General features: G+C 37.0%; 1 protein-coding gene across 2 annotated transcripts in view; it reads left to right on the top strand.

Moving 5' to 3' along the window:
* Positions 1 to 1,293: 1,293 nt before the first annotated feature.
* The window catches only part of FER (FER tyrosine kinase), a 136,478-nt gene continuing 114,350 nt past the window's right edge, over positions 1,294 to 23,421 (top strand). Inside the window, exons 1-4 of one of the 2 annotated variants that reach the window (XM_057367529.1) lie at positions 1,294 to 1,438; positions 6,568 to 6,826; positions 9,944 to 10,117; positions 13,145 to 13,244. In XM_057367529.1, coding sequence (XP_057223512.1) covers positions 6,620 to 6,826; positions 9,944 to 10,117; positions 13,145 to 13,244 — 481 coding nt within the window. In that variant the 5' untranslated portion in view covers positions 1,294 to 1,438; positions 6,568 to 6,619. The remainder of the gene's footprint in view (positions 1,439 to 6,567; positions 6,827 to 9,943; positions 10,118 to 13,144; positions 13,245 to 23,421) is intronic. The other variant, XM_057367528.1, reaches the window with a different exon arrangement.

Raw genomic sequence — 23,421 nt, 5'->3', positions numbered from 1 at the left:
TCTTGTTCTTCCACCTGGTTTGTGTTGGGAAGATTTGAGCCAAAATGTTTTGCTCCTGCTTGTAGTTTTTTGCAAGCGAAGCCTTTCCCTTGGGCTTTGCAGCCTTGAAACAAATGATTTTGTATCTGTACATTAGAAGTGTGTGGAGGTTTATAGTGCTTATAAGCTCCTGCATTTTTTTTCTCCTTTTGTATATGCTGTTCACTTGCAGCGAGTGAATGTTAACATCAGTTAGTCTTTTCTATTTTTGGTCATGTAGAATAGAAGTTTTATATTTATATTAGGCAGTTCTTTGTGTCTTGAACATCGCTAMGTAATCAGAAAGGAGTACCGAGTAGTGCCTGCTTGAATATGAGCGAAGACTATTCCTTTGTAAGATTTTATAAATGTGTAGGTGATCCTTGTTTTGTTTTAAATAATGGAGAACTTGCAAATAGTTTTGCTTTCTTCACCTTTACACACTGTGTTTTCCTTTCAGTTTTGCTTTATGTGCGTTTTCTTGTAAGGATAACTAAACGGTTACAGAATGTCTCATCTAAAGCTGGACATTTTAGCATAAGGGAATACTTACAATGGGTCCACAAATGGCTTGTGCAGTATAGCTTGCACTTGTAAGAAGTTCCTCACTGTATTTTATATTTTAAGCTTGTTCCTCACCGTATTTTATATTTTATATACTTTTTTTTTCCTTAATGAAAACACTCAAAAACCTTCTGCGTTAGTTTGCTTCACCTAAATTGCAGTCCAGAGTTACAACTTGAAATTTTGGTCCTGCTAGTCATCCTAACTTCCTGATGTCTTGCTATTCTAGATTTTGGAGTACTTGGAACCATATAAGAAATGGGTGTCGTGAGTGGCTCCTTTCTCATATTGCCACTTGTTCTTTTCCACATATATGAAAACACCATTACTAACTTTGGCTTTCGTGTAATAAACATTGGCCTTCTCTACTTTCATTTTCCTTGTTAATGGGTTTTTGTTTTWTCAGAGGCAAGGTTCAGAAATAAATGAAATAGTCTAATTTTTCAGCTACAATACACTTGTCATAAGAAATTCCAAGAACTCTAMAAAACCTTCTTTTACATCATGTGTAAAGATGAGTTTATTTCTTTACTCAAAAATACATGTAAGAAGTGATAGCATACTACTACTTGCAGTCATTTCAAAAGTCTACTCTTTTCTTTTAGTTGAACTGTTGCTTTTTTTTTTTTTTTTAAAGCTGGCTTCTGGTAATAATCTGAAAATGCAGGGCAACTATCTGAGTTTTGCAATATATTAGAAAATGCCAAAATAATAAAAAAAGTTTGATATGTTTTTCTTTCACAGAGTCCCCAGAAAAGAAAAAAAAAAGGATATTTCAGAAAGTGAAAATCAGAGGAAGTAGATGCTGTCATAGGGAAACTATACTAAAGGACATTTTGGGAGGAAAACTTTTAAGGTATGTGAGCTAAGTTATGCTTTGCAGAAAAGCTTTCCTAAAAATCATTGTCCTGGTTTGACTTAATTTTCATTGGCATTTCAATTCAGTTTTGAAAAAAATCAGACTAACTTGCTAACTTAGGATATTTATTGTTGGCAAAAGCTCTGTGGAAGGATTCATTTTGCTAATTTATGTTGCATACATTGTATCTATGCATACAAAGATAATCTTCTGAGTGTATGATTAGGTAAAGCATGTGTTTCGTGTTTCATGGGTCTTGTGCGTTCCGGGAATAGATCCTACACTAACAGAAATGTCAATTGTTTGACCATCTAGTTTTTATCTGAAGTGTGGATGGAGAGCTACAAATAAATTATTTTTTTATTTTAATGGAGTACAACTACTGTAAGCCTCACATTGAGAAATTGAGAAGGACTGTCTAACTAATTGATAATCTACTGTAAAAATGCATTTAGAGCAGTACAGAATTCTTGATTTTGAGGATTTGTCTCCTGAATCCCAATCCTCTTTCTTTTCTAATTTTGACACATTCTTAATGTTTGTAGAAAGTGTTTGCAAAATAAAAGACATTCTGTGTTCTATATGATTTGGAGCCCATGCAGATTTAGGAGCAAGGTAGGAGACAACATGTGAAGAGTAAGAGAAGCCAGGTCTRTGCTGTGCTTTCCTGTTCAGGGTTTAACTGAGGGCCAGGTGTGCTTTCCGGGTTTCTGGTCTTTTAGTTGCCTACCTCATCACTGGTACTGTGAAACAACACCTTCCAGCTGATGTGGGTGGATCCATCATTCTTTTAAGATTATCAATCATGATATTGGTTATAATCAATGGCAATATATAGCACAAGGCACCAGTTGTTACAAGGGTAGGAGARCGTCCTGCAAAAGTGTTGCTTTGTGTGTGCTGTGTTCTTCCTTGCTCATTTGATTTCAGTGACCTTTGGTCTGACATGGTGTGGCCACTTTCATGTGTCACAGGCACATTGCAATCTTCAAATGAATTCTAGATTGGCTATGGAAACTACTTTTTTTAGAGCTRCTGCTGGAATCCAGGAACATGACTAACTGAAATATTGGCTTTACTTCSTTAGGGGAGTGTTACTATATTGAAGGATTATGTGGCTACCATTGAAGTTTCTCACTATTAGGCTGGCAGAATTTAACATTGATTTGTTTGGAATCTGACTGCACCACTGTGGTGGTGGTTCAGACAAATTGGAAATTGTCTTCAGTTACTCCGCTTAAATTTAAACAGTTTGAGATCTGGTTGCTCAGTCACACTATATTATTAAATGTGCATATTGAATGTGTACTTCCTGTAATGATCAGTTCGTTGTTTTGAGAGTGACACTTACAAAGAAAGTAAGTCCTTCTTTGTTGGAATTGACTGCGAGGTATGTTTTGCTCCTAAGCTTAACACCTATTTTTTGACTAATTTACATAGGCGCTCATTTTTTTTTAGCAATCTATCTATCTCTATATGTCTATATCTACCTTCCATTTAAAAATAAAAAAAAATATCTGTAACTCATTTGTTTGATTTGGTGGTACTGGTATTTCATTGCTTTTACAAAACATGCTTGAATTCTATTTGAAACTTCAYTGACATGCCAAGTTAATGCAAGCTTTCACGTGTGGAAAAAGAGGTAAACCTCATGGGTATCTAGCAGAAGCATAAGAAATCTCTCCACAAAAAGACTAACGTAATTCCTGAAGGTTTTCTGTAGTATGAATTTATCTATCCTGTTTGTTGTTATCACTTCTCCCTCTAGCTTCTTTTAAAACATGATGCCATCTCTGCTTTTTCCTGTGAGATAAAGTACTCTCCCATGTTTTTTTGAGAAAGATTTCTTTCTCCCCAGAAGAGCTCTCACTGTATTTTTATCTTTTCAGCATTAGAGAAGAAAGGATGTTTGTGTCTCAAACCCATCAAATCTCATACCAGTTTCAGATTTAATCATTTCTGGGTTCAGCTTTTGCTATACTTCTCAATTTTGCCAGTAGACTGTGGTTGCAAAATCTGTTTGGGAATCTGTCTTTGTCTTTCAGTGTGAGCATTTTAATGCTATATGGTAAGGCCAAAAACATGAGAATATTAGTATTCCACAATCCAGTAGCTGTGAATGTGGGGAAGCACAAGGAGGATCACACCATGAGTAGCAGCCCAGCTTGTTTGCTGTTCTTAAACATCTTGTGGTGCCATGGTGGGAGACAAAGGGCTGATCTAAAATGGTGCGCCTAGGCGATCATTGTAGGTCCCTTGTGACAGAAATACTCTGTTCTGTTGGTCTGATCCCGTAGAGCATCTGTCATCTCATCTGTGGTTCCTAATGAGGGAGATAGCAGCCTTGGAAAAATACCTGTCTGTAGTGGTGCCAGATATTGTCTTTTTGACGACTGGCCTTTTAAAATGTGCTTGTGCTTTTYAAGGGTATTTGAAAGTGAGATTGCATGTTTATGTGTTTGGTAAATCTTATAGTTCTGACTTCAAATGAATGGCTGTGTGATCTATACTGTTTCCAATTGTTTAAAAGTGTAAAAAAAATTAAAAATTAGAAATGGTTTTAAGTGATGAGGTTGATTTTTTTTTATTAAAATTTAAGCTTAGTTAAGTTGCTTAGGTCTAGAATACTTCTTTGCCACTTCTTTGCCTCCACAGTAAAGCGTTTGAATTTGAGTGAATGTTTTCTGAATTTACATGGAAGTCACATGGCAGCTGGCTTACCCATTTGGGAATCATCTGAGTCTTCTGAGTCTTTATGCTTGTTAGTTTAAGAAGTCAGTTTTGTCATGTTCACAAAACAAATTTTTTCTGTRCTGCTTCTGTCACAGTGAGAGGAATAATTTAAAACAAGGACCAGAGTCCAGTGTATGTACAATTTTTGCCTATGTATCCAGGCATCTAATAGTGGAATTGGAAAAAAATCTGATTACTACTTTGTGAAGAGAAGCTTAGCAGGCTGGAGTGAGATATTGTTTGGTCTTTTGTTTTATTGATTTTTGTAATCTTATGGCTCCTCTGTAAGTCGGTAGAATCAGACTGAAATATCACRTGCTGAGAATATTTCTTCCTTCCTACTGCCTCTCAGTAAAAAACAGAGGCTAAGGTAAACGCAAGCAAGCCATTACTTTTCTCATAGCACARGGCCAGGCTTCACTGTGAGATTCAGTTCCCATCTCTTCTAAATCTGGAATGCAAGGAAACAAGGATACTATCTTTTCTCACGGCTATTGTGCTAGGGTAGTTAGGTCATGTGCTAAAATGGGGTAGGAGAAAAATGAAGTCATAGAAGTGGATCTAGATGTAAAGGGCATTGAAAATTCACAAGTGCAGCTTTAATCATGTTAGTAAATGGGCTTTAGGATTTTTTCTTTGGTTCATGTTACYAAATTGTTTGTGGTTTTGCAAGGCTGTTCCTGAATTTTAACTGGAGGTATTTTTATTAATGCTACTGATAATGACATAGTTCATAAATACAGCCAACATAAACTATTTACTGTTGCTGTGTATGAGTGAGTTCCTAGCCATGAGGAATAATTCTCACTAAAATATATAGCTTCAAATTGAAGAGCTTATGAAACCCTGTAAGTTTAAGGTTACTCATACAACCTGGACTTGTCTGTATTATGTAGATACATTGTAATGTRGCACTGTTCTAGTTTTCTTTATTGGGTCTTTGTTTTGTTATGTAGCATAGTTTGTGTTCAAAGAATAGTGCTTGAGTCTTATTGCGGAGGCTGCTTGAGGTTCTGATTTGCAGAATCTTCTGAAATTTTGTGCAGTAACTGAAGCCAATAACATATTTATTTTTTCTGAATACTTAAATATGCTAAAAATGCTAGGCGCTCTGAAATWTCTGTCTTTAAGCCTTGTACATACCAGTATGAGCTGCTACAGTGTTGATATTTGTTTATGTGTCTTAGTTCTTAATGTAAAATAAGAATATTAGTCCTACTTCTCACAATAGGCTACTAGGAAGATAAATTTGTTAATGTTTGTAAAACACTGCTAATTTAAGTGGCAATATAAAGCTTGTGAATAAATGGGTATTTCTGTGTTAAAAGGAACCAGGACTCTGCTGTGGTGCAGGAATTGGTGAATAGGCGATGTAAAGGCTTGGCTGCACTGCAGTCCAGAGAAAAGGAYTGCAGTTTATAAAAGTTTATCTCATCTAGTTGGAAGGTGATTACTATAGGAAAAGGTAGTTGATGCGTACACAGAAAAGAGGGCTCAGCCCGCGTTACAAAACCTGTACMAGAGTGTGTAGAAATTATATGTGTGGGTTTCAGCTTTTGCATGATGTAGCTGCATGTTTATTGGCATCAGATGCAGGTGTTTCAGAGCTAACTTTAATAATGTGTCTTTGACCTTTAGTTCTGCTACAGGATTTCAAAAGGCAGCATATCTTACCTGTTTGTCAATCTTGTTTTATGTCAGTTTGGTCCATAAGACTGGACTGTCCCAGGAGAAAATGGTGTGACCTTAAGGGGACAGGGGATCAGTGTGTGATTGGATGGGAAACCTGGTTTGGGATATTTTCTAGTTTGCCAGTTTTTGGGAGGTTGAATATGAACGCTTTATGGTCTGTTAACACAGGGCTTAGATGCAAACTAACTTCTAAGGGGATATCMATTTCCCAAAGATGCAGTGCCTGAGAGCTGGTGTTTTATTTGGATTTTTCTGTTCTCTTAGGACAGTAAACACCAGAAACAAATGTTTCAGGTCACCAGGAGTGGAAAACTGCAGTTGGCAGCTTGTCTTGAGAGACTGTTGGCTAGACTTACTTGGTTAAATATGTAAATTGGTCATTGTGTTTGTCTTAGATACTGTTACGGGGTTTTTTCATACTGTCCTTCAAGTTAGGGAGGTATGTTTTTGCAGAAATGGAGGAGATGGGAGGTATGTTTTTGCAGAAATGGAGAGCAGTTCTAAGCCTGAAATCTTTTCCAGTTAGAACTTGGTGTTCAAAAGAGAGCTCAGACCCTTCTTTCAGTTTATACTGAGGAGGTAAATGTATGTGGTAATCTTATGATGAAGTTATTTCAGGGTTTAGRCATTAATAGTTGCTCTTTGTCTCACCTGAAATTTTTGTTTTGATAATTGTTTCATCAGTCTTGTTCTCCTTTCAGATGTGGTGAAGAGCCTGTATTTTCCCCTGTCTGGTATATAGTGCCTTAAAAAATGGGGTTTGGAGGCGACCTGAAATATTCTCATGATGCTTTATTAAAACTGCAAGACTGGGAACTACGACTGCTGGAAACAGTGAAGAAATTTATGGTAATGAGAGTAAAAAGTGATAAGGAATATGCGTCCACTTTACAGAATCTTTGTAACCAAGTGGATAAAGAGAGCGCTTGTCAACTGGATTATATCAGCAATGTGTCCAAGGTAGGTCTGAAGCATTTTGAATTTGGAATATCCTTGGAAATAACATTGCTGGGTTTTCTTTTGTTTTGATTTGAATTGGATTCCTGTTCATTCGGTTTCTTGAGAGTTAATGTTGCCAAAGTATTTAAAGTGGGCTTCCTTTAGTTCCTAAATGAAATATGAAGAAGTTGAGCTCTAGTCTTGCTTTGAAAATAATTACTGAACTATAGAATCAATCCTGATTTTTGAAATTCAGTATTATATATGTAACTGTATTCAGCTTGCTATTTTGTTTAGTGTTTTGAAAATAGAGTATGCTATAGCAAGCTTTTCTTTTAAGATAGGAACTATTGTTTATGTTATATAGAATTTGTAACAGAAATAGAAAAATGCCAGGAAACCAAGGCAATTCCAGCTGTTACTCACACTACAGTGTGCATTGTAAAAACAAAACATTAATTCAGGATGTTTCTCATGATTGTGAGGTTATTTTGTATTCTGTTTAAAATAACTGAGTTGACTTTTTAGAAAGGTAACGCTGTCTGTTGATTACTGATTTTCAGACTTAGAGCATCAAACATGTTGATGAAGCAAACTTCATTTATCGTSTGTTTGAAAGTCTTACTCCTGACTTGAATTCTCTACTGACAGGGGAAGACTACTCTGTTTTGATGGCCTATTCAGTTCTTGGCTCTCGTGCTGTAGCTGTGGTTACACAGTACCTTCAGTCTGGTGTGAATCCTTATTTTCTCTCTCCAGGAAAACACCCTTTTTGGGTCAAGTTAAATTTTAGACAAAGCAATTTTTATGTAGTGGGCTTTTGGGGTGGCTGCTTGGGCAGTGGCTGTGGCATAGCACTAGGAACAGGATTGCTCCTTATGCATTAGGATGGATTTACACAGGGCTAATGTGAATGTGTGTGGCTTGAAAGCTATGCTGTAGTAGCTGGGCTGCTTCAGTACTGAGCAGTGTTTATGTAGAACATGGTCTGTTGTTGCTTCCCTCTTCTGCTATAATTCTTGCCTTGCAAATTGAATTGCTTTTCTTTTTTTGCATTGGCACAGAGTGTTTAGCATTATGAGGTATAAACAGCCATTAACCTTCAGATAGGTAGCTCAGTCCAGGACAGTTCATGTTAATAACATGAGCACTACTTGTGAGCAGATAAATTAAAGAAATCTGAAGATCRGACTTAAGCCATATTCTCTTTGCCTCTCTTTGGAAAAGAGTCATGCATGTCACATTTTGAAATCTTGTTTTGAACATCGGCACTCAAGTTGTTCTTCAGCATAATTTTCGTTCCCTTTTTTTTGCTTAAGGACATGTAATTTTTCATTAAGGTATATCCCCGATTTCTACGCCTTTATATAACAGAAAAAATATTCATATGGATTGGCAAGTATTTTGTATGGGCTTGCCTTAAAATTTCACCGACACCTTGGATTTTAAAGTTGTGTACTGACAGGTTATCTTACTGGTTTTGGCAGTTTAAAAGCCTGAATTATTGCTTAATGTACTAACTGCATTCTAATTTATTTTACTCTTTCATGATACTTTTTCTCTCTTTTTGACATTTTACAGAATCAAAGAATGATGCAAATATTATGGGACATAAGTATAGTATCTTACATCTTCTAAGATGTAAAATACCTGTGTTTTAATTATGGTATTATTTGGCATTTGATGACATTAAAGCCATATAGCAATCTGTGTAATTTTCCATTGGTTTTGTTTGTTTGATTTTGTTGCTGTGGTTGTTTTGTTTTGTTTTGTTTTGTTTTGTTTTGATTTGTAAATGTACAGCAAGAACGAACACTTAGAGAGAAATGGTGTTTGGGGAGATCTGTCCTGTGGTTTTTTTCATGTGGAGACAACAAACTTGCTGGAGGGCATGGCAGTAGCAGCTTGTAATGCTAGAAAAGAGGTGTTTGTAAGAGCTTCCAGACAGCTCTTTTGTGTGTGTATATATCTAGAAAATACTGTTAAACCAAACAAACCAAATAATATTGTATTTTATGGCATTTGTTGGATTGTGGTAGTTTTCTGTTAGAAGAAGAYGGTTTCCCTTTTCTGCTGTCCCCACCCAGTTTTTTAGGTCCCATAAAAATCTCAATTTTTGAAGCGTTTTTGCTTTAGCTTTTCCTATTTTGAAATAATGAAATATAGTCATACAAAGCACAGAAATGCTGCTTAGGTGATATTTCCCAATGGAAACATCACCTTCATCTTTTCCTGATGGAAAGAACAGGAAAATATGCAAATATTTTGGTTTCTTTTTTAAATGGGAAGGGAGGTGTTTGTTATGTTTCTGGCCTACTAAAGCTCATTTGGTGAATTGTAAACCAAGTATTTCTTTAGAGTACTTGTGCTGTTGAAAAATGTATTTGTTGTGATTTTTCAGGATTAGAACAGTAATAGTCTCATCGGTAGTAAATCAGCCTTACAGAAAATGGATGACTGACTACATTTTCACTTCTGAGACCACTTTTATCAACTCCTCTGTAACCACAAGGCTCCCTTCTCTCACAGAGGTGTTCAGTGATGTTTTATCCTATGCAGCTCTGGAGTATGGCTTCTGAAATGGTTTTCAACACGGGAAACTTTAGGCCTTGACCCTTTACAACACCACACTTTAAGCAGTATAGATAGCTCTGTGCCAGTCTGTGGGRTATTTACAAGCTAGAGAAAATGTTAAATATAATTCAGTGTGCCAAGGACTTAATTATCTTTCATTTTGTTTTCTAGAATCCAGTTTCTTTTGCAGCATTCTCATGTAGAGATGGAAATATTGCATATGTATGTTTATATGCAGGACGTAAAGAAATCCCAAAGCTGACAAATGAACTAATTTTCTAAGGTTTTGATCTAAGGTAGATTTCTATTTTAGCAAGTGTAAGATAAATGCCAGTAAAACTCATATACTTGCAGCCTTCAAAACCTGGTAATTTTGTGGCATGTAGCCATTCCAAAATCGTAGATGTAGCATAGCATTCATTGTCAGGGAAAATTAATTCACTCACTTTTGAATTCACTTGAATTTTTTTAAGCAGTGATGCATCTTTTCTCACAGTTCATATTGATTGGTTATTTGTGAGCTGAAATAAAGCTGATGCTTTTCTGTTCTGTCTTTTTTTATAGTCTTGGTTGCTCGTGGTACAGCAAACAGAACAGCTGAGCAAAATAATGAAGACACATGCAGAAGATCTTAATTCTGGCCCCTTGCATAGGCTTACAATGATGATCAAAGATAAGCAGCAAGTTAAGAAGAGTTTTGTAGGTGTTCATCAACAAATTGAAGCAGAGATGTACAAGGTATTTTATTCATCTGTGTTTGATAAATTGATTATAATTCTGTATATATAAAAACAGTAAACTGAGAGTGGATTTTTTAGTTGCTGTTTTTATTTGTGCTATGGTAAAAGCATAGTGTGTGACATATAGAATGCAGAGTTTAAATTTAAATGATTTTCTACACAGTTTTTTTTTTCCTGCTAGCTGACAAGCAAAGATGGAAAGCTTTCTTCTATATGAATTTCTGTGGACAGATGGCTCTGGAAATGGTCTTCTTCCAGTAGGAGATTCTTGTGTGATGCTTCACTATACCATTTCTTTGTGTTCTCATTCCACTCTAGACATTCCTGGGACCAGGGCACTGTAAATTTTTCTTAATTAGTGGTCTTGACAGTCCAGACTGTTTTGGTGGGGACAGGATTTTAGTCCCTATTTTAAAATAGAAGTCAGGTGTATAACAAACATTGAGATGGCAGGTGAAACTTTTCAGAGTGTTTTCCATGACTTATCAGTTGTCCTGCTTGTATTGAAAGTGCCGTATCTTGTCAATAGAGCTGACAGAAATTACAGCATCATTCGGATGCTTTGGGGGAAATTTAGCTACAGATGTCAAAAATGAGAGTGATAGTCTGAAAGGTCTRCTGAGAGAAGGAAAAGTACTGTTTCTTCTTTCTTCCAGCGGAGAATTTGGGATTTGTTGTAGTGTATATAAATGTAACATCTGAGTAAAGCAAAAACACTGTCACAGACTGGTGAGTAAAGGTTCTTGGGCCAGTAATGAAGAGCTTGGAGCTATTCTCTGTTTGAACTAAGAATWTTTTAAGTTAAATACATTGGCTCTAATAAGAAGCCTCTAATATCCTAGAATCTTGGCAACTTCCCCCAGTAGTGACCATGGGGAATACATCTTTTCGGTGCATGGTCAGTAGGGTGTCATTATCTGATAAAATTTCCAAGCCAAATAATCACTCACTGCTACTTATGGATTGTTGCATCTCAAAAAAGCCAGAATGGAAGAAGAGGAAAAGCTGGTAGCATGTGTTAGAAGTAATAGCAGTTATAGAGACTTGAGGAAAGAGAAAAAGAAGGATATAATAGAGGCTGAATGGGATAAGATTTCTAGACACTCAGGCATACTTTGAAAACAGACTGTACAAAAGGATTTTTTTTTCCGTTAATAGGTCAAAATCTAATAAAATCTCTAATCTTTTAAGGTAAGACTTTTCCAAAAGAGCATAATGCGTTTTGAGTGCTCACCAAATGATTGTTACAAACCATATTGACTTTATTTAATTATGGTCTGCATAGCCATGAAAGTATTTTACATCCTACTGAATAAGCTTGCATTGTTGTTTGGTTTGAGGTTTTTTGGGTTTGTTTTTTCTTTTTTCCCCTTCCTGATTTTGCAAAGAAACATTCAAGTAGTGTTCTGGCATTGTTAGCTGACATTGTTTAAGGTTTTGTGTACCTGGAGCACTTTGAGAATGATTCYCTGAAATACAAAATCTCATGTTTTGTGGTATTATTTCTGGGGTATTATTATTCATAATAATAAAGGCAAACCTTTTTTTTATTACAAAGGTTTCATAAAGCTAGAAGCTTGTCTTTTATTTTGAGTKTTTTGTAAGAGAAACTGTTTGTGTTATTTGTATCTTGAGATAACTACTTTCTAATGACTTTTCTCCATTTTCTCKAAATCTTTTTCTCCATTTCCTCATGATGCCTTTCTGTCATAAAGTTATTTTTCTTGCATTACCTCTATTAGTGTGTAATAACAGCAGTTGTGAGCATAATTTACAGTGTGTAGAAATATGAGTTGGGTATATGTAATTGATACAGAGAAAAGGTTAATTCAAAGGCTTTGAATCAAATTTTGCACAGTTGGCCCAAAAATAGAAGTGGTAGGCAACAATTTGTTGAATCTTAAAGGCATTTCATGAAGTTTTCAGGTGTTCTGGGGTGGTGAAAGTAATGTTATCTGGGTCTTGCCTCATGAAAAAAAAGGGAAAATTTAAACTTCAGCCTTCTTCATGCCAGCTGTATGAAGGAACAATTTTTCAGTGGAGTGGATTTCTTTTTCTGTGTATGCACTGAAAGGAATACTTCCTTAAAACAATAAGTTCCTCTTCCGTGGTTTTCCAAAGAAAGGCTATTTTTCTGTGGGTTTTTTTTTTTGTTGGGTTTTTTATTATTTGATTTGGCTTTGGGTTGTTTTTTTTGGTTTTTTTTTTTGGTAAATTCATTTTTACTTTTCTTTACAGTATATGCTAGCTATTCCTGGTATTGTGACAACTTGTTTGTTACTGGCTTTTTTCTGCAAGTTCATGATTTGGGATTATTTCTGAGCAGTGCATTAATTTTCTGACACTGCAAATGAATGCAGGGGATGGAAAAGACAACTTTATTTTAATTTTTTGACCAAAAAAATTTAGTGCTGTGTCTCATGGTAGAGATTTTTAGTTTGATTGGTTGCTTCAGTAGTTGGGTTTTTGTTTGGGTTTTTTTTTTGTTGGTTTGGTTTTCCTTTTTTAGGATTTAAAGTTCTACAGTTGATAGATTGTTTCATGCCAAATTGCTCTTCCTTAGTCATTTGTATGAATGTAACATCTAAAAATTCTACTTTTTTTTTTTTTTTTAGGTGCTAAAGAAATTCCTTCCTATGCATAGGACGTTTTAAGCTAGTATGATTTGTTAAGCATCTTTTTGAAGTTTTTTTCCTTTGTTGGAATATTGTTGATGATTAGCTGGATTTCCTAAATATATTTTTAATTATGCTGATATGAATTGGGATCTGTGTCTGMGGCTTCTTATTTAATTCCATGCATTTATTGATTTTGATTTTACACCATGTAATTTGCAACATGTAATTTGCACTATGTAATTGCTCCATGTAATATCCTATTAAGATTAKCTCGAGTCAATGGAAAGTGTAGCATCCTTATTTTGTATAGTAAATTCTGTTAATTCTCTTTGACTAATGCTATGATTTTTTTAATGTGTTGAGAATAAGTATATTTTTAATGCTTTTTAATTTCTCTTTTCTTAAAGGTCACAAAGACAGAACTAGAGAAACTAAAATGTAGCTACAGGCAACTAATAAAAGAAGTAAATACTGCCAAAGAAAAGTATAAAGAAGCTGTGGCTAAAGGTATGACTGACTTACTTTTGTGTATCTATTAGCTTCTTTGTGTTAGGAAAATTAATCCACAAGCACCGGAGTTTTATGTCCAAAAAGGAGACAGAAGAGTCYCGCAACTTTATTCATGAATAAAGGGAGAGGTCATGGGCATTTCCCATGGGGTCTCTCAAATTCATAGAGGATGGAGCCTCTTTTTATCCCAATTTTCCAGGTGCAGTTCTCTCTCTCTTTCCCCATTGGCTGAGGTACTTGAGAGTACAGGCTTCCTGAAATGCCTGATGAAACCCCCTTTCTATCATACATTGCCCCCTTTCAATATACATCTCAGTGTCTCTGCTCAGGTAGTCTATTAACATAGTCTGGGATAAGTCAATTAGTGGAATTCCTATTGAAATCTTTCCCATTGTTTCCTTCTAACTCCCACTATCAGCCTTATCTTACCCCCAGAATCAGTCTGTTTGTAACGAAACTACCTTCTCATTCCTTTCAATTTCAACCCTGCTAAAACTTTTACAATGAAACAAGGTAATTTTTTATTTGGAGCTACTTGATTACYATGTGAAAGCTTATTTTGTGTCTTAAGTAAGACAGTGTGATTGTCATCATGTATGCTGGGTATAATCTTTCCAATATTCATAAAGTATTAATGTGATTCTTTTAAGTTCGTGTATTATTCCTTCATTGGATGTTTTTGAAATCTAAAATTGCTGAGATGGACTCTTGTCCCATCTGTGTTGTAGCTGCAGCCTACCTGTCTGTGAACTGTTATTGTTGCTACAGTGGCATCAGCATCAGTTCCTGTCAGTGTAACACATCAAACCTTTGTCAACCTCATCTGAAAGAGGAAAATAAGTCATTAACACACTGAGGTTTTTCTTAGGGAATGATGTGTTCAATCTGCGTGGATTTTGAGTCCTATTGAATTGTGCTTGAATGATGAGATAAAAGAGCCTTTGTTCTATTTTGTATTGAAATATCTTGCTAATAGTTGTTCTTACCGTGTCCTAAGATTTTCTTTTCCTTCATTTAGTGGAAACTGAGTGAATGGCAGTATGCAGGTGTAATTCCAAGATCCATCTTGTATGACTGTCTAAACAACAGTTAATGTTCTTTTATCTGTTGTAGTATAATTATAGTAGGTCTCAGTGAGGAAAGATTTTTTTCTTTCCAGATTTGTCTAAAATTTGGACAAAACAGCAGGGGATGAGAAGTTACACTTAGCACTGTTGAACTTCAACTGTTTTTTTTTTTTTTTTTATTTTACTGAAGTTCGTAATAATTTAAAAATGTTTACTCTGAGGTTCCATGTTTTCTGTGTGTAATTTGATTTGGTTACTTGGTTATCCTCAAGTAACAACTTAACATTGGAATATGTAGTTGTTACGATCCGATTTAAGTACAGAAAAGCAGAGGAAACTGAGTGTGAAAAAAGCGGACGAAYGAGAAAAGGTTCAAAATATTCCCAAAACGAGATTAAAACCAAACGAGATTAAGTGTCGATGCCAAAAAAATTGATATACTTTATTTGATAGCAGATGAGACAAAGAGAAAGAARGAGAGAAAAAAGAAAGAAATAGAGAGTGTCCATGGGCGGGGGAGGGGGTGTGGACAGGGGGACAGGGAGAAGGTGACAGGGGTTAAATGGAAACATATCACCCTTCCGGGGGTCCTAACRACGTCTCGTTGCTCCCCTCCATCCCGTGATCTGGGTGYTGAGGGTCCCCGCCGCTGCTGCCGCCACGCCAAAGAGTACAGAATCCAGTGCATTAATATGCGTTTTGAGCCAGCTGGGAACGCCCATGTCTCACCCCTGCAGGAGGCTTGGTTTGACACTGTCCCTTGCAACACTGTGGATTTGTTGCATCATCTCTGCTGTAGGGTCTGGGCACCCTTTTGGGGTGGGGTATTTGATGGGCCATGACRGCCCCTTGACTGTCCACATCAGCTCGGATCAGCTCTTCCGGGATGCAGGGCCGTACAGCTGAGCTCCTTTGCACAGCAGAGCATGGGCATTTCTTTGCCTCTGACCACAGGCACACCCAAAGTCTCTCTTCTCCCCTCATCACCCTTTGAAGTGAGGGTCTGTGCTGGCCTGGCAGCTGATAGCCCTGGGGGGATGGTCCCCACCCAATGTGCTAAGCATGATCCCTTTATGAATGTGTCCTCCTCTCCAGCTCTGAGCTGTTCTGTATCTTATCTTTGATCAGGGACCAGTGGGCAGGGTAGCCAGGGCTTCATTCAGGGATTTGGTGGCTTGCTCTGCAGCTTTTGTATGGTTTTGCTATAATATGCAGAAAGTCCGTCATGAAAATGTTTAAGTCATAAACTRTAACATTTCAGTCTCTGACRGTAGTATGTGACATGTGTTAGGAAAATTAATCCAGAAGCACCAGAGTTTTATGTCCAAAAAGGAGAGGAGTCCCAGGACTTTATTCATGAGTAGAGGGAGAGGTCATGGGCATTTCCCATGGGGTCTCTCAAATTCATAGAGGATGAATTTTTATCCTGATTTCCCAGGTGCAGTTCTCTCTCTCTTTCCCCATTGGCTGAGGTACTTGGGAGGTACAGGCTCCCCGAAATGCTTGATGAAAACCCCCTCTTCTATCATACATTGCCCCCTTTCAATATACATCTCAGTGTCTCTGCTCTTGTAGTCTATTAACATAGTCTGGGATGAGTCAGTCAAAGGAATTCTTATTGAAATCCTTCCCATTGTTTCCTTCTAACTCCCACTATCAGCTTTATCTTACCCCCAGAATCAGTCTGTTTGTAAAGACACTCCTTTCTCATTCCTTTCATATGGAAAATATTATAGGATTCTCTGATCTTAATGTGTTATTTTAAGCTGGTTTTATCCTGTCTTCCTCTTACCAGTCTGGAAACACCAAACTTGCCCATTGGAATAAAGCAGTGCTATGGCTGTCGGCAGCTGTGATGTTTTTATGTGGTTTTGATTAACTGAATTAATGTTTCTTTACATAGACAGCAAACATAAACTGTTTTTAAGACTCTTATCTCCTGTGGTTTTCTTTGACCTTCCCTTTCAGGCTTTTATCTCATGTTTGTCTTATTATAATTCATACTTAATTTTGTTTCCGCTAAAATCTTAGTGTAAATCTGTTTTGACAAACACTGACGCCCATAAAAATGTCACAGGTTTTTCTCCCAAAAGTTGCAGAATTTCTTCTCCCCTGCTGCATTCCAGGCCCTGTTCCTGTTTACAAATACTTGTGAAGTTGATGAGCTACTACAGTTGTTTATTGGCTGCAGGTCAGCTGAGTTGCTTGAGGTTTTTTTAAGTCATGGTATTTCTGATCTTTTAAGTTGTCAGACTGGTTCACTGGTGAACTTCCCTTGGTGAAGTGAAATGTTAGGGAAGTCTTGAAATGATAATGCTTTATTATTCCAGGCTATTCTTTATTCAGTAAGCAATACTTATTCAAATTATGTGTAAATAAGTTGTATCACTTTTGTTAATGTGCAAGCTGGTTCAGTTTTTTAGGATTTCAAGAATTACTGAAAACAAGGGAAGAAACAGTGCTTACCAGAGCAGTGGGAGAGCATAACCAAGTACAGAAAATAAGCTGAAAACSATTTTGTTTAACAAAAAAGTGAAAATCTTTTGACACCAGCTCTTGCAGGTAATATGTTAAAATAGCCTGTCCAGGTTCATTTGTGTAAACGATTGTTTTGATTGATTCTGTTTCTCTGGCACTCAAGTCTGTGAGACAGTCTATGAGCCTTCTGTCTCTCGCGCTGAAGGGGACAACCACCCCTTAGCACATAAAATTTTAGCTTTACCCCAGGGGTTACCTGAAAATTCATGCAGCACCTGTACGAGCTGGTCCCCACAAAAAGAATGAAAATCACACACAAAGTAATGTCTGCCAAATGTCTCTGTTTTGCAAAAGTAGTGATTTTGAAATGTAATGAGTTTTTTCTGCCTTGTTTTGGAATAACAAAGCCACTTTGTAGTGATAGAGGAGGTTTTACTGGAGCTGCTAGTGAAAGAGGTGCAACTGATTCTTCAGCTTGTGAAGAGAATTGCTCCTCAGTTTTCTCATTGAGTTATTAGAAGTGATCTTAAATTCTGGGCTAAACACACRTGGTAAAGGATATTAACTGATAAGGGTGAAGACTGGCAAAGTTTATACAGTGGAAAGTGATGTTATGATTTTCTGGAATCGGGAAGTATTCTCAGCTAAACATGAATTTCTGTGTGTTCTACCTTGCACCAGCTCAGTGGGCAGTCACTTCAAATCAATGACACCCTAATGAAGGGTTATGGGTATTTTGATTTTTTGCTGAAAAAACTAGGAGGACCATTGGAAAGAATAAGAAGTGTTAAGGACTGAATAATGATACTGGTTAGTTACAGGTTTTGTTTGTGTTTGGGCAATGAGTAAAGCATCTGGAGGGAATTTTCGAATAGTATTTTAGTGGGGAAAAGGGAACCGAGTTCTGAAGGAATGCAGGAGTTTCATTATGGAAGACTGTACTCTTCAGGTCTGGAGGARGGTGAAAGTGTCTGTGATTGTGGCCCAGAAGCTGGGCTCTGCTGTCACAYTTTGTGCTTCTGCACCAAGGGAAGCAGTGGGACAGCTGTGTTGCAGAGGGAGCACCATGGAGCCTTGGCTGCCCCTTAAGCCTTTGGCTGGGCTGCAYTGCCTGGTGGCTCCGTGAGAAGTGACTGATTTACCTTGTTTGTTCTAGCTCTTAGCCCAGCAAGYTGTGCATAGCTGCTCCTTTCTGTACCAGTGATTACCATGGGAATCACAAATGCAGTCTGGTTGGTTTTTCTTGGTGTCAGGCAGTGTGGTTGATATTAGTCATTTGCATGGGAGTTTTCTGCTATTTTTTTCCCCCATTCATTCTTACCGTTTTTTAATGTATGATGAGAGACAGCAGGCTGAGAGGGGATGAAGTCAGTAAGCTGAGCTAGTCCAGCGCCTCTTTTATGAGGCATACTTCAGTTTTTGGGACTCTGTGAACAGATTGAATGCAATAGTCTCTTCTGGTTTGGAAAGCTTTGTTAAAAAAAAAACCAAAAAAAACCGCAGAAAGCGTGTGCTGAGAATGCAGAGTGTGTTCCTGTGCAGAGCTGGGGCATTGGAGTCGCAGGGCATGCTGGGGTCTTTGGAGCAAAATATAAGACAAAAACTTACTGTATTATTTTTATGTAATGAAATGTATGGCCCTGTAAAATTTTTTGGATGTGTGACATTGAGAAAAAACAGTATAAACATCTTCCAACAACAGTCCAAAGTAACAGTCTCAGAATGTATACAAATCTGACTTTGTAGTGCTCTGCTAATCAGTGATGCTGAGTAACAAAGTGATTAGATTGTGGCATGCTGATGCTGCTGCTGCAGAAAAGCATGTCAAGCCAAAATTTGCTAGATGGAAAATGCATTGTATAACTGAAGAAGTCACAAATCTTCTAAACTAATTTGATKAATAATGTGTTAAGAATACAAAATGGAGACAGTAGGACAACTGTTAAGTATCAAGTGTGATATTTCATTGCAGTTTGAATCTCATTTGGTTGGACCAGTAACTGTTTCCACTTAAGTTTGCCTTTTACACAATTATTTTTGTTTCTGYAGGATTGTATGTCTCTATCAAGTATAGTTCAGTGTGTCTCTGGGAGTTTCAAATATTTTCATCCTTGAATTTTTTGATTAAGCACTACTTATTGCTCTATAAATAAGGAAATAATGACTACATGCAACAACAATTTGCTCTTTTCATTACATGTTTTTAAAAAAAGTTGAAATGCATTAATAAATTTTAGTGTCTGTAGCTGATTTTGGTGTTAGGTGTTGAGGTGTGAAACAGCTGCTCATATATCAGTAAATATTGCAAGTTGGAATAGAGCCACTGTATCTTTGGGACGTTCAAACTGAATTTTAATAGAACATACCCTTTAGAAAAAAGTACAGTTTTTATGCTAATACATTAATTATGAGTTCATTGTATTCTTATTCTGGGTTCAGTACTGATTGAATGTAGGAACTATGTTCCAACATTCTATTGTGACATAATAGATCTGAAATAAATAGTAAAGAAAAAATATACTTATTCTAAGTATTTAATATCATGATTTCATTTTATGCTGCTACAGCAGCAAGAAAAATATTGCACCAGATTTCTCTAGGTTTGTGTTCCCTGACAACACTGTGATTTAGAGGAGCCTAGAAATATTAACTGCACACCTAGCACATTATACCACATTGCTTCTGCTAGAAGGATGTTTTCCCTGCAGCTCTGGTGATTTAATGCTTGAGAATTGATCTGACTTCTGTGTTACCTTCTGAAGTTGCACAGCAGCATAAGCTTACATCTATGATAAATAAGAGAGCTGTTAAAAAAGCTTTCATTAAATCAAATTATTGTCCTACTATTCTTTGTAATAGCCAAGTGGTCAGAAAATACCTATTAGGTGGCTGGTGCATTTGTTGTGAGATGCCTGTAAAATTGTTATTATACAGCTATATTTCCTGGTGGCATGTGTTGCCTGTAGTGGTTGTTGCAATGAGGAAAACTCCTAGTAGGATGTTTTTAAGCTTGGTTTTGACTGAAACTCTCATACTGTTCAGAAGAAACAAGTAACACTGGCTTAACTGGTCCATCCTACTCACAGAGTTCGGCAGGCTGCACAGATGTAAAACTAGTGCTCTACTGTGTTTCAACTCGTATATATACTACCAGTGCTTGCTTGGAAGGGGTAGGGTTGTTTCTTCYATGTGAAATTAATCTCCTAGACAGGAAACCCTGGGCTGTGCTAAGAGACTGTGGTGACTTCTTGTGGAATGTGGGACCAGCTTGGGCGTATTGTTTCTTCTTAACATGAATGTGCAGCCCCAGGATGTGTTCTCCTCCGTCTTCACAGACCAGCAGACATGGGACTGAGAGAATTGGCTACAGGTGCTTAATAGCTCAAACATTTGACAGCAGTTCAAATGACAGAACATTCATTTTCGCTGTTTCTGTGCTATCTTATTTATTTAAGATTAGCCTGATAGCTAGTGTAYAATTAGTGTATAACTCAGAAGTTTAGATCTAGTATTCTGTAAATTTGAACTTTTAAAATATACACAAATATTTTAGGTTTTTTTCTCATTAGAAAAGTAATTCTTATTTGCAGTGATTAATTTGTTAAGTAATAATTGAGAGAAACCTCTTAATCCTCYTCTCAGAAATTGAGTGGAGGAAGGAGTAGATGATTTGATTTGTTGAAGAAACACATTCATGTAAGACTCTTGCAAGACTTAGAGGGGAAAAGACTTGGAGATTGAACATGGAGATCCTGTCTTGTTTCTGTCTATCTTTGTGATTTTGGACTTGTGTTAATTAAGAGCACTGTGTTTGTGCCTCTTGACTTGCAGAGTGATGGTAAGGCTGGTGACCCTTCTTTCCCACCTGCTTTTGTTTTCTTTGTTTTCCCTTACCATCTTACCATGCCCTTTCCTTAGCAGTCTCCACCACTGCCCCCTCAGGACTGCTGGTCACCCTCTCCAACCTGTGTAGCTCCTAATTTAAAGCCCTCCTAATAAGGTCAGTCATCTGTCTGGCAAAAATACTTTTACCCTACTTAGGAAGGTGCTTCCTATGTTCCAAGCAGATGGTGGTCTGCAAAAAGGGTCCCATAGCTGTGGAATCCAAACCTCTGTGGCCAACAGGTTCCACAGCTGCTTTATTAGCCTGAATTGTCAGTGCCCTCCTTGCACTGTGTCCTTTCACTGGCAGGGTTAAGGAGGACACAACCTGGTCCCTCGTGCTTTTCATAGCTGCCCCAGAGCTCTATAGTCCCTTTTAGTTCAGATTTCCCCTGGCAGTCTTGTTGTGCCTACATTTCTTATGATAGCTCTGCTGTTTTTCCTTATACTTACCTGCACCCAGAAATTTGGGTGGATTTACTTTTTGCTGTCCCTGAACTACAGTARACATTTCTGTGAATTCCTGGCATGCATTTTAACGCTCAGTTTCTCTGGGATTGGTAGTCATAGTTTTATTTATGTRTAAAGGCTTCCTTCCTTCTTGATACTCGTGTATTTTCAGTTTGTCCTTCTAGTTTTCATTTTGTTTGTCTGTTATTGCATATTCAAGGTTTCTCACTGTTTTTATTGGAGGGATGTAACCATAGATTGTCACATCGGATGTGTCACTGGCTCATKTTGTAACAGAATTAAATTAATTGTCAAACCGGGCTTATGTAATATTGTGTCATATAGATCTTATCTTCATTGGTGTGACTTCACAGGGTGACGTTCACAGTGCACTGAAGCCARGGGTCACATTTCAGTACCTTTTCAGGAGCTGTAAATCTGGAAATTCAGTTTCCCTGCTGTAAGCTAATCCTTATAATGATCTCTGCTACCTCTTCTATGAACACTTACTCCTCCCTTCTGAATGGCTGGAAAGAATTGTAAGAGGATAAAAACCTGAGCTTGTTGGCATGATTATTTCTTTTAAATCCAAAATGGGTGAAAGCTTTCTCTATGTTCAATGTTTATTTCCTTAAGGTCAGTTGCTTTGAGTCATTGGCACATTGATGCGAATTTAAGAAAAGATGAAGCRAACATTATGAACTGAGATTTTTCTCAGACAGTTGTCCCATCTGGTATTTTTCTTCCATTCTAGGGGATTATTAGGTCACAGCAGTCTTAACACTTGTGATTGCAAGAACTTCAGATTAGTAAATCTGCCTTTTAATTGAAAATAGCCTGAAACATTCTTTTCCTGGATGGCTGTGTTGTACTGTATGTAGTAGTATCTTAAATGAGTTTCTATTAGAAATTGAAATATTAGACTCCAGAATGATTGAAAAAGAATACCAGCCTTTTCTTTGTAAATGTAAAACTTAAATAATTGAATTTTCCAAGCTTCACAGTACAGTTTATGGTGTGACATATTGTATACACAGTCAGTTTCTATTAACATTAGACCGTTTTGTCAACTGCGGATGGCAGTAGAATTATAATTAGATCTATTTATGAAATTCATTATACAGATAAGGAAAACTGGATGTTTTCCTCTGTGCTAATTGACATGTTAAACAACTGTGTACTCTGCCTCACTGCATTTTGCTACTTTARAAAATAAATTATAGTATGGAAATAATGCTGTAACTGTGTTCTCTGAATTAAATATAGGTCCAAGGCTTTATTTTAAAGTTGAGTCAATATGATAATTTGATTTATGTCACAATTAGTTGAGGTGTTCTGCTGAGGAATAATGTATAGCAAAGGTATTTAGACCTTAAAATATGTGGGAAAATCGGATCGTTTAGCTGTTAACGAGGTTTCTGAAAGAGATACAGTATTATTAAATCATTAGTTATGTGGATTTGATAATTTTAGTGTAAATTTTCAGTTTAGTTTTTGAAGGTGGTTTGTTGCAGTTCAGAGGTCAGAGTACTGTAATGGTGGTATGGTACATGGTTTGATTTCACGTGTGCTGWTATGCTGAAAACTGGTAAGGGATGTATTTTAAACTCATGCACAGACAATTTGTAGGTTTTAAGCTCCTGAACTATGACATGTGGAGATAATTTTRGAATATTTGATCTAGGGCATGCTTGAGTAGGAATAGCCAAATGCAGAATAGACCTAAGAAATAATGCAGCATTTTTGCTCTGCCAGCACCTTGCCTGACTCTTCTGGCTTCCTGGGATGAGCAAAACTTGGTGCTTTCAGCCTTGGCTTCCAGCTTCCTTGTCCTCTCCTTTTTCATCCAGTCTTCATCCTATAACTGCTACATGGCCTGTTCACTTCCAAACCTTCTTCAGTCACCTTCCATTATTTCCCTATGTTCCACATGCGTCTCCTTCTCCAGAAAGACCTTAGAGTGTGCATGATTTTCTCTGAAGGTAACTAGGTTTGTTCTGTAGCCTAGTGCATTTAGGAGCAAGTCTGTAGGATACTTCTGTATGATATTCTGAAATTAGCTGAAGTGTTCTACTCAGGAGTAATATATATGGAGGAGTAACTTAATCAAGGCAGATGCGAAAATGGGAATTAGCATCATCCCATTGCATTGTTGTGCTGTGTCAGACATGCACATTTGCAGGTATTTAACTTCTGGGATGTTGTTCTGATATGTTGGAATTTTTTTCCCTCATAAATGGTCTACTTTTAATTGAGAAATAAATAGCATGGGTTTTTTTGTTTTGTTTTTTTTGGGG

Source organism: Malurus melanocephalus, unplaced genomic scaffold (genome assembly GCF_030028575.1).
Source record: "Malurus melanocephalus ecotype Western Australia unplaced genomic scaffold, MMel_1.1 scaffold_80, whole genome shotgun sequence".
Lineage (NCBI taxonomy): Eukaryota > Metazoa > Chordata > Aves > Passeriformes > Maluridae > Malurus > Malurus melanocephalus.
The sequence above is the reverse complement of the archived record's forward strand: the minus strand, read 5'-3'. Positions and strand labels throughout refer to the sequence as shown.